General features: G+C 44.0%; 1 protein-coding gene across 1 annotated transcript; it reads left to right on the top strand.

Annotated features, from left to right (window-relative positions):
- The first annotated feature begins 78 nt into the window (after positions 1–78).
- YIPF3 (Yip1 domain family member 3) lies at positions 79–11066 on the top strand. Its single transcript, XM_035108207.2, has 9 exons — positions 79–306; positions 2223–2426; positions 3776–3882; positions 5106–5151; positions 5470–5562; positions 5797–5928; positions 6901–7014; positions 8131–8254; positions 9464–11066. The coding sequence occupies exons 1-9, from the start codon at positions 211–213 to the stop codon at positions 9583–9585; spliced, it is 1038 nt and encodes a 345-aa protein (XP_034964098.1). The 5' UTR covers positions 79–210; the 3' UTR covers positions 9586–11066.
- The last annotated feature ends 759 nt before the right edge of the window (positions 11067–11825 follow it).

Here is an 11825-nt window from a genome sequence, read left to right as displayed (position 1 = left end):
CACTAAATGTCGCGAGAGCTCCTAAGTCTCCACGTCCTCAGCTTGGCTGGGACGGCCCATAACCTTATTGGGAAGGGTTGCCTTGGCTTCGTACATCCGGGTCCCTCTCCCTGTATCTCCAGTCGGGGCCCTGGTTTCCTGTATCCTCCGCTAGTGGGGTGAGGAAGGAGGGCGGGCGCCTGCTCGCTCCCCGCAACTGGTGGCAGGAAGATGTCTGGACCCGGAGTGCCCACGGCCGTAGGCGCCGGAGGGGCGAGGAGTCCTGGGGCGGCGCCGGAGTGGGGAGCCTTCGAGGACAACATGCAGGTATGGGGAGGGAGGATGGTGGGCGGAGATAAAAGGGGTGCAGGATAGAGCCCCATCCGCGACCACCCAAGAGCCAGGTGTATGTACCCTGCATGTTACGTTTGCTGCCCTGTTCCGGAGTAATTTAATCCGGAGTAACTGCCACACTTCACATAATCATGGAAATTTACCCCGGTTCGGGGTAAGCCCATCAACCAACCGCCAAGATGCTATGGGATTTCCAATATTAGATGAGGAATGGGGTAAACTATGGACAGATCCAAGCTCACAGATCAGCTTCAGTCCGAGTAAAAGTAAACACATAGGTGGCATTTATGTCTGCAACGTTTGGCATGTCTGCAACGTTTGGCTAGAATTACAAAAGAGGGAGATCTATCTTATCTATCTATCTATCTATCTAATGCAGACATCCCCAAACTGCAGCCCTCCTTATGTTTTGGCCTACAACTCCCATGATCCCTAGCTAACAGGACCAGTGGTCGGGGAAGATGGGAATTGTGGTCCAAAACATCTGGCGGGCCGAAGTTTTGGGATGCCTGATCTAATGTATTGAGACCAACCACAACAACCCAACGACCTGCTTTGAATGCTCGTCTTCTGCTTGAAAGTTAGGGGAAGTAATGAGAAGTAGTAATTATTTTCATAGCTGGCGGGTGTCAGTCAGGGCCATACACCTCAGTCCTAACCATGTTTCCTCAGAAGTATGTTTTGTTGAATTCAGTGGGGCTTACTCCCAGGTAAGTAGGATTAAAATTGCAGCCATAAGTGGTAGTTGTTTGCCTCCAGCCCTGCTGGAGTTGATTTGAGGCTGCCACATCTGGTATTGGAGGACTGCAAAATGTTTCTGGTTTTAACCAAAATGTACTTCAGGGAGGAAAAGGTTCAAGAGACAGCTATATATCCCGGTTTAAGGAGCTGACTCTCAGTTCTAGTTTCCAGGCATGGATGCCAGGCCTACCAGTGTATTACTTATATAGCTTCAGTCATAGAATCATAAACTTGTAGAGTTGGAAGGGGTGCTGAGGGTCTTCTGGTCCAAACCCCCTGCAATGCAGGAATCTCCGCTAAAGCACCCATGACAAATCACCATTAAACCTCTGCTTAAAAACCTCCTGAGGGAGACCATTCCACTGTCAAAGAGCTCTTAGTGTCAGAAAGTTTTTCTTGCAGTTTAAGTTGGACCCATATAGAGTATAATGTAGGGGTGGGGGTGGGGTGGGGAAGCAGCATCTTGCAAAATGTAAAATTTTGTGTCACTATTTAGGTAAAATGTCATTAATTTTATGCTTTGTTAAGTTGTCCTATGAATGTTTATGTTTACAACATATTCAAAACTTCAGTAGAATAAAATCTCCACCTTGTGCCACAAGGATATTAAGGTGAGAGCAAGGCGAGGCTCCTTGAGAACGTTCCAGAGATGTGGGATTGTATCTGAGAAGGCCCTCTTCCTGATCACCAGGGCCTTGCTTTAAGCAGTGAGGGCACCCATAATTACTGTACGGTAGTGTACAGACTGGTTTAGGTGAGAGCAGTGATAGAAACTGCGATAGAAACGCTAGGAGCCAAATGGCTTCTGGGACCTGGGTTGTGGGCACCAAAACAGAATGTCTAGTCGCCATTTGCGGGGGGGTCGGCACCACTTTTTATATATTATTTTGATAAGCATGAATTAATACACAAGTCACATAAGTGACACATTGTTAATATCACATTTTTAGCAGAAATTGTTAATACATGTTTAATTTGGTGTTTACAATAAAATACTGTATTGTTAAACTCCTTAACATATTGTCTATCCTTAACATTTACTTCGAGGCTTCAAAGCACATGCATTTCAGTAATCCTTGTGTGTCAGCCAGGCGCAAAAAATGGCACCCAGCTACCCTTAATGCTTTGCATATCTTTGCATTATTCAGGGCGGGGGCTCTGCTGTAATTGATATGGAAAATATGGATGATACATCTGGCTCCAGTTTTGAAGACATGGGTGAGATACACCAACGCATGAAGGAAGAAGAAGAAGAGGTGGACGCAGAGGCGGCAGCTGCAGATGAGGAAGATGGCGAGTTCTTGGGAATGAAGGGCTTTAAGGGTCAGTTGGGTCGGCAAGTAGCTGATGAGGTAAGCTGCATTCTACTTGGTTTGTTCTTGCTTCTCTGATGTAAAGAAGTTCTAAGCCCAGGAGACTGCTGGTTCCTGCAAGCTCTAAGGACAATGATTGGCGTTTCTTCCAAAGCATACCGTAATCTTGGGTTCTATGTTCACATTTGTCTTTCTCAGATGGACAACATATATTCTGTGACCTGCACATGGGCCACAGGCCTTGCTATATGCATGCAAGACACTGCAGCCAGAACTGGATTTATAAAAACCTATTACTCAAAATTAGATTTAGCTCCTGTTCTTTTAACCCACACAGTAGAAAACAGACCGTTTATTTCTTTTCTGGTTGGAGAAACATAAGCTAGACTTGTAAACTTCTTTGACACTTTTTTTTTACAATTAAGCAGTATATAAATAAATTTTATGAAAATAATAACTGCCTACCCCCCTGTCATGTTCCAGTCCAGGGGATTCCCTCCGGGGCTAGAGTCTCAATCCCAAGAGGAAGAAGCCTCTTCATGAAACACTCACTAAGGACAGCAGGGCTGAAGGTGCAGCACAGGCCAAGTAAACCTAAGTCAAGCACTGAAAATCAGTCTAGGTCCAAAATGTGATCCAGAGGCAAGGTCAGGCAACAGCCAAAGCTAAATATCACAGGAGTTCAGGCACGGGAAAGGAGCTGAAGACCTGCATTGTTTCCAATGGGGCCTTATATCCTGGCTTCCTAGACCACACCCTAACTATAACTGCTGGTGGTAAAGGAGTTCTATGGGACTGCTTACTCACAAGTAGATGCTTCACAAGCCATGCCATGGCTCTGGGTCCAAAGACCCATGCTATGTCATCCCTCTTCAACCTGCCCCTTTTGGTGCCAGCATTCTCAAGAACTGTTGGGTGCCTTCACCTCCTCCTTTGACAGCTCCAAGGGTTCTTCAGCAGGGTCCCTTGAAAGGATCCTCAGCACTGGTTCCATGAGTCCCTGCCTGCTCCTCAAGGTCCTCAACCTGTGGACTGTCTGGTTAATGGCTTCGTGCCTGGCACTGGGTCTGGCCAGGCATGACGCCCCCTCTATTGCACGATCTTGCATTCCTCGTGAGAAACTGAGCAAGAATCAGCAACGTACCTGAGCCTTCTCCGCATTCATGTGCAGAGGTAGTAGTCTCTACCACCAGCTCCAAGCTACTGTTTTAACCTTCATAGCAGCATAAATTTCTGTTGCACAACTACAAAGATTGCTGGTGTGTAGTGCATCCTAAAATATGGCATGAATGTTGACCCCTGTGCAAAAGCTGTAGAATTCAACGCAATAATCTAGTCATCAGCACTAAGAAAGGAGAGCTCAGTTTCTTACAATCTCTCTTTTCTAGATGTGGCAAGCAGGGAAGAGACAAGCCTCCAAGGCTTTCAATCTCTATGCCAACATTGATATCCTCAGGCCCTACTTTGATGTTGAGCCAAACCAGGTTCGGAACAGGTAAGCAAATGGCAGGTTCTTCCTTCCACTTTTCCAGCTTTGCCTTGTCTACCAGTGGCTTTCATAAGGCTGCTGTTTATTATGTTAATAACAGAAGCACAATTCATTTAAGAAAGCAGTTACCTGGCACCCCACATCTTTGTTGTTAATAAGCTGGCTGTTCAGATTATAGAGACAAGTACCACACATCTGTTTTGCTTACCAGCCTTTTATAATGCAGCTTTGGGGGAGATGTTCAAGAATTCTCCTATCTGTGCTGTAATTTCCCAAACCATTCTGAACTTTTCCATTTTCAATCTTTTGATGGTAGTGCACAAGCAAAACAGGGCTGTGTAGTATCAGTTCAACAAATTGCTTAGCCTTGTGTGCCCTATCAAATGAATCTAAATCAGAGTTCCTTTAATCTGTCATTACAATACTGATTATTAAAAAGCACAAACTGCTGTTGGGCTCCCTCTCTTGTACATGACTATTGAACTAACCACAGGAGGACAATTAAAAAGCTCTACTTCCAATGCAAATTAGACAGGATCAGGGTTGTACGTATCTCCCACCTACCAACCACCCCAGGCTTTGTATCCATTTTAGTGGCATGTTGTGCGCCAACCCTCCCCTTGAACCTTGCCAACCACCTCTGCTATCTTTAGACCTCATCATAGCCTCCCTCCCTCTCCTTAGACCTCCTCCTGCTCATACTGCCAGCCTCACTAGCAACACTATTTCAGCCTTAGCAGCAGAGGGTGAGGAGGGAGGTGGTGGCAGAGCAGGATGGTTGCTGGGAAGCTGCCCTGTCCTGCCTGACGGTTCCTCCATGGCTCACCTGAACAACACACCAACCTACCTCTGTCTCACTCCTCCACTTCCCTTCTCACACTCGGGTGCTGCTAAGATGTCCCAGCAGCTTTCAGAAGTCTGTCGTCATTACACTCGGACGCCAAGAGAACTGCAAAATGACAACATTATGTTTTTATTGTATGTCTAGATATGAAGCCTTCCATCATTAATGTTTTGATCTATAACATCAGATAAGTCATAAGTTAATTTTTATTTTATCATAAGCGTCATAAGTTAATTTTTATTTATTAATTAAATTTATAGCCTGGTTTTTAGTCTGGCAGAGTTGCATGTGAATTTTAAATGAGATGCTTGTCCTAAAAGACCTTGTTGCTTGTTCATTTGTTCATCGCTATTAACTCTCCCGTGCACACCTTGTTCACATTCAGGTTGTTGGAGTCTATGATACCTGTGAAGATGTTTAATTTTCCTCAGGTGAGTTTGTGTGGTAGAAAATAGGTTTAAGTTTTTTGTGTCAGAAGAGCAGGGAGCTTTTAAACTCACAAGTGGGAGTTTAGATGGGGCTCTGCTTCACTTTCCCCCTCTCTAAAACTGGTGAGGTACTCTACCTGTGTCCCAGGGCAAGTATACATTGGTGTGACGCTCCTTGGGGCAGGTTGAGTGCTTTCCTATTCAAGATGTAGTGGGGCAATACTTTTGTAGTTCCCTTTCTGCATTTGTATTCCTCTTCACAAATTCATCTGTAATTAAAATCCCACCAAACTGATCAATTACATCTTTCCTCTTTTATAGAAGATTGCTGGTGAACTTTATGGTCCCCTCATGCTGGTCTTCACATTGGTGGCCATCCTGCTTCATGGAATGAAGACATCTGATACTATCATTGTAAGCAAAGGAACTAGTTTTCCTGACATGTTCCTAGCCAGAGCCTTATTTGGCTTTTGAACTTTCTGCACAGGAGTGTTGAAGTATCTTAAACGTTCTGTGGTGAGAGAGAGTTCTGTGTATGAGGTGCAAGTAATTACTACTACAGACTTCACTCCAGTTGAGTTACATGGCAATTACTGCATTTCCAGTTTGCAAAGAGTGCTCCTCTAGCTTCTCTTGCTTTTTCAACAGAGGGAAGGCACATTGATGGGTACAGCAATTGGCACCTGTTTTGGTTATTGGATAGGCGTCTCCTCCTTCATCTACTTCCTGGCGTACTTGTGCAATGCTCAGATCACAATGGTCCAAATGTTGTCGCTTTTGGTAAGTAAGAATAAGCTCTCTAACCAACTAATAGTCTCCGAGAGTGTCTAAAGCAAGGGTGGGGAACTGGATCTAGCCAGTGGACCCAATTTTTATCTCCCTTAACCCTATGGACTAGATTAGGCAGGAGGTGGGCAGGTATCTGGCATCAATGTGAAATTGGGTGACACAACGCTTTGAAGCCCCAATAATCAGTTGACCATTGATACATCAAAGCCTCAAGCAGGGGCTTGCAAAGAGCTTTGCACTGTGCATTGAAGACCTGACAAACAGCTGAGCACCAGTGCTTCAGAAACTAGGTGCACAGTGTACCACCAATTGCTAGTGTTTCAAAAGGCCCTTTTGGCTCAGCCACCTTTTTACCTGCACGCATTTGACATCATACATGACACCAGATGATTGGCAGGTGGACGTGGCTTGACCAAAATGGTCTGGTGAGACAAATAGGAAAGGCTGGGGCCCCACCCCTGGTCTAAAGAGGAGGACTGTGAATTTCCTTCTTGGTAGATGCCTTTTTATCTTCATCAAGTGTAGAGCAGCAGCTCTTTCTCTTCTCTGGGGTTGATTTGAGTGCAGTGGTGAGGTGGCTTTTTATTTCATACGTCACATCATTGATCTTCTTTGGTTAAAGAGATGTTTTAAATAATGCTTTAAATAAACTGGAAAGGGACGGTGACTGTGAAATTAGACCATTCTCGTTAGCTTCCAAACACTCTCCAGGCCTGTGTAGTGATTAACCCTATAATATATTCAGACATGCCTTGGGCATAATCTGACATTTGTCTAATAGCTCTAGTAGCCAGGCATAATTCTGACATTCAGCTGCAGTACATTGACTTGTACAGCTCCTGGCACTTTAGGCTGTGTCAGTGAGAAAATGTACCGGTAGTCAGAACCTATACTGCTGCTTCTGTTTGGGGGTTTTCACATGCCCTCATACTTGTCTCTAATGGGTTCCCTTCCTACACACAGGGCTACGGACTTTTTGGGCACTGCATCACCCTCTTTGTCACCTACAACATCCACTTCCACTCCCTTTTTTATATCTTCTGGCTGGTGATTGGCGGCCTCTCCACATTAAGAATGGTGAGTAACAGCATGTCATGCTTCATGCGTATCAGTTTTTAGGAGTTGTCCAAAGATATGTAAGAATTAGTAGCTGCATTTTCTCCCCACCCCCACCCCCACTTCCTTCTATATCCCTTTTTCTATTAGCATCCGGTAGATTGTGTATACCTGCCCTAGGTTATGAAATGTTTAACTGTATTACGCACTCGATCAGCCATTGAATGCCTCCTTCAAAATTAGCACCTCTATCATTCCAAGTATGTTGACTGAATAGCATTAAAACCATATTATACAGTGGTTATTTCTGGTTGGATGGTGCCTTGTATGCCTCCTTCTGGCAACTCCTGAGGTAAAGCTGGTTCCAAACATACTGCTATGCTTTCCTTTGGCCCACATCAGCGAGGCTGAGTGGTTTGTCGTTTGGGCAGCCCAAGACCTCCATGCACGCTGCCCATACTTGCGCCCCAGGGAGGTCAGTGATGCTAACACAGTGGTTTGCCTTCACCCCTGGAGGCGCACTCCATTGTCTCTCGGGCCATATGGATGCTGACAACAATGGTGGCTACTTTAGCCATCTATCAAATACACATAATTAACGAATACTAACAAAAGGAATGACAGGTCTGGTGGAGGAAGTGCTTTTCTGACACGGTTGAATCTCTCTCTCCCCCTGGATCTGCTTTGGCTATAGGTAACGGGAGACTTGAAAGATGTTTTGTTTTGAAACTAAGGATCTCGTTTCCATTTCAGCACATAAGAACTGACTCTTGTTTAGTGGTGTGTGGATTCCCAAAGACCTCTGCTAGCCTCATGCACCATTTTGTCATATCACTAGCTGGCAACAGCTGCTTCCTCAGTTTGGCATTGACATGTTGCCCATGAGATCTGGTTCAAATAGCCCAACTCTGATGGCTCTTGGAGCCACAGCTATAGGAAATATTTAAAGAAGGAATTGAGAGGTTTAAAAGTTTATTCATCCATGTGAAACCAAACCACACATCCCTGTACCTCTTAGGCCTGTGAATTCTGTGGGAAATGTTGCCATAGGAAATGATAGCTCTGTTGCCATTTGCATTTTGTACTTTGGGTTTTATAGCCAGAGATTGAGAAACCTATGAGATCTGTCTCTCCTAGGTTGCTGTGTTGGTGTCACGCACAGTGGGGCATACCCAGCGGCTCATCTTGTGTGGAGTGCTCGCTGCCCTGCACATGCTCTTCCTCCTTTATCTGCACTTCGCTTATCACAAGGTTGTAGAAGGTAAGAGAGATCAAAGCTGGGTAGTAAGTTTTTGGAAGCACACACTTCCAGCTGTTTGCTGTTTTTGCCCCATTGAAATGAAGGCTTCACAACTCTGTGAGAACATCACCCAAAGGATTGGGTCTTCCACTCCCTGTGAGCATATCACTACTTGGATTTCATAAATTATACGGTCTGAGCCCCATTCCTTCTTTGAAACATTTCACACATAATGGTTTTCCTGCAGAGCTGAAACTTCTGTACATGGTAAATGTGCACACTTTTGTCACGAGTGATGAATGCACAGATGCATAAGACATTACAGTGGTACCTCAGGTTAAGAACTTAATTCGTTCTGGAGGTCCATTCTTGACCTGAAACTGTTCTTAACCTGAGATACCACTTTAGCTAATGGGGCCTCCTGCTGCCACCGCACCACCGCCGTGCGATTTCTGTTCTCATCCTGAAGCAAAGTTCTTAACCCGAGGTACTATTTCTGGGTTAGCGGAGTCTGTAACCTGAAGCGTCTGTAACCTGAAGCATCTGTAACCTGAGGTACCACCATATTTAAACTCAATAAGTAGCCCTCTCTCTCTCACACTCTCTCTCTCTCACACACACACTCATGTTATATAAATAAAAGCAATGAATTCTGAGCCCCTAAAATGTCTGAGAGGGAGTAGATTCTGTGTGTGTTACTCAGTACTGAACTTGATCAGGCAGAGGCCTGCTTTTCCAGAAGCTTTGAGAGTGCACTGAAACAAATTTTTGTACAGTCTGCTATGTTAACGCTTGCATTCAACGTCTTGTGATCTGCAACAGTTGTACTGCTTATCATATCAAGTCCTGAGCTTTATTCAGTCTGAACCAACAGCAGTCTTGCATTGCCCCATCTCTGCCTTGGTAGGCAGAGTGATATCTGCCTCATGTTGCCCATGTAGCAAAATACTTTCCTAATGTCATCTGCTATGAAGAGCACAATGCTCATCTACACCATGATTCTGGAAGCTGGCTATATACACAGTTCCATCTCAAGACCCACCGCTTCACTGAACTTCAGATTTGACGTGTATTGAGAAAAATAACATCCAGGAAAGACATGCATGCGTATAGGAGAAGGCTGAAGAAATTAATGCTGTGAAACAGCAAAGGGCCAAAGTAATATGAAACAAAACTGATGTAAGTACAGCCTACGTTTAATATTGACTGGCCCCGTTCCTTTTCTCACAGGCATCCTGGACACGTTGGAAGGACCCAACATCCCTCCTTTTCAGAGAGTTCCCAGAGACATTCCAGCTGTTTCCTCTGTGGTACTGAACATGACAACCAAAGCAGCTGCACTTAACTTATAGCCTTACAGACTCTGCTGTGCGCCCCCTGCCTCTACATAGGTTTTGTGCTCTGTTACTGTTACCAGGGAAAAGGGACAAAGTAACGGGAGCAGGACCTGTTTTTATCTGCAGATCTCCCCTTGGAAACGGAGAGCAGCAGAAGAGAGAGAAGATGTATTTGTCCGGTTTTGGCCAGATTGTACTGGGCAGAGCTCTTTTTCTGGCCCGCTTAGCTCGGATTGCATAGCTCATTCACTTTCCTCCATACACCCTTTGTTTTTGCTCTTGTCTCTTTAGCCTGTGTACTTGTAATCCTCTTCTTTGCTGAGGGAAGAATTAAATTAAATGAATGGATGTCCTGAGCAATCTCTTCCATTGGACCCTCGTCGTAAATTTAGAAGAGCAGAGCAGATAGTTCTGTCCTGTTCTCCTGCTATGTTCTAAAATCCAACCAAAACTGGGGTTATAATTTCATTTGCCCAAGTTGCTTCCCTCAGGGAGCAGCATTTGACTTTGGTTGATGCAAACAATGGCAGGCTATGAGCCCGTCCAGACCTCAAATTAACATGGATGGCCAACCCTTTGTGCCTCTTTTTAATCCCCACTCCTCCATGTGGTGTTCTCTCCCAACTGCTGCTGCTCCCCACGCTTTCTCCTTCCTAAATCTGGAGATTTAGTCTAAGAATACAGATAAATTTGCATAAGAGCCTGAAAGGAATTAAGGGCAGAATTTAGCTACTGTTCAATAATAAGGAAAAAGTCATCATTTAAAAAAATACCAGTGGCACTGGCTTTTCTGATTAGAGTTATTAATACAGAATAAATCTCTGGGTTCCTTATACAAATTGCAGAACAAAAGGACATAACCCACATATTGCATTTACTGAGTTGTATTATTGTAAATAATGGACATGACCAATTTAGGCCCATTAATTTCAATAGGTCTCTGAATATAACATGTTTAGACACAGGCCTCTGATTGCACTGGAACAAAGATGTTCATTAAGCAGAATCTTATTAAATTGGCCAGTTAGTGAAGCAGAGAGCAGATCATTAAAACAAGTCAACTTAAATGCTGTCCTATCTTTGTAATTAGTTAATGTTGACAAGTGTGAAGCCTTCACAGTTACATAATTAGGAATGTTGCTTTGGAATAGTGGAGAGCAAGATTTAACAGCTGAAATTCTCAGATAAAAATCCAGATCTATTAATCTCTGGATAACAGAAATGAGCCTTTTTTTTAGACCATAATTACCATAACTAGTTAGGTTACATTTGCTGATACATGTGACATGCTACATTCTATTCACAATTTCTACAAGAACACAAAGCACTTTCATTTATTTTTCTGCCCTGGTCTAATTCTCTTTTTTTAAGGAGCCAGTACAGTACATAATCAGGGATATAGAAAAGAGGGATTGAGATTCATTTAACAAGAACAATAATAAAGGTTTCTGTTTTTTGAAAAAATGGTATAAATAAAATGCAACTCTTAACACTAATGGATGTATCATGAATATTGAACCTTACAAAGACTTCTAAATTTCTAGTGCCTTTTCAGAATAATTACTGGGTTTCAGTGTGTTAAGGCCAATGTTTCCTACAAAGGGAATGAAACTTGTAATGTAAAATGCTGCTCTATCTTCCACATGGCCTATACCAGGGGTGGCCAACTTCCAAGAGACTGTGATCTACTCACAGAGTTTAAAAAGTGGCAGTGATCTACCCCCCTTTTGGGGTTCAGGTCAAAGTTGTGGAGCTTTTTTTTAAGAAGGAAAGCCCTGTTTTGGGGGGGTTCACATAAAATTTGTAAAAGAGCTTCTTTAGGGAAGAAAGCAACGTTGAGCTTTTTTTTTAGGAAGGAAAGCCCTGTTTTTTGTGGTTCAGGTGATTTTAGGGATGCAGGGCAAAGATGTTGAGCTTTTTTTAGGGCAGCCACAGTTGTTCAGCTTCTTTGGGGGGAGCAAGTGATCTACCAGTGATCTACCGCAGACGTCCAGGGATCTACCAGTAGATCACGATCTACCTGTTGGACATGCCTGGCCTATACTGTACACCAAAAGCCCAGCGGCCAACACATTGGACAGGTGGAAAGCTATACTGTCTCACTCACATACATACACTGACAGCTCTTAGCCCTGCCAGCTCTTAGCCCTGCATTCTCATCTTTGCACAGGCTTGGATCTGAAGAATCATGGCTTGAGTCCTGATTGCCTAGTACACACACACACACACAAACACACAAACACACGATATACAAC

Source organism: Zootoca vivipara, chromosome 3 (assembly GCF_963506605.1).
Source record: "Zootoca vivipara chromosome 3, rZooViv1.1, whole genome shotgun sequence".
NCBI classification, from domain to species: Eukaryota; Metazoa; Chordata; class Lepidosauria; order Squamata; family Lacertidae; genus Zootoca; species Zootoca vivipara.
This window is presented reverse-complemented; position numbering and strand designations above follow the sequence as displayed.

What these genes read in the sequence shown, in the direction of transcription:
- YIPF3 (XM_035108207.2), top strand. Translation starts at nt 211, where the DNA reads ATGTCTGGACCCGGAGTGCCCACGGCCGTAGGCGCCGGAGGGGCGAGG. An exon ending in CCTTCGAGGACAACATGCAG is followed by an intron (nt 307 to 2,222) that starts GTATGGGGAGGG and finishes TGCATTATTCAG; the next exon opens with GGCGGGGGCTCTGCTGTAAT. An exon ending in GTCGGCAAGTAGCTGATGAG is followed by an intron (nt 2,427 to 3,775) that starts GTAAGCTGCATT and finishes TCTCTTTTCTAG; the next exon opens with ATGTGGCAAGCAGGGAAGAG.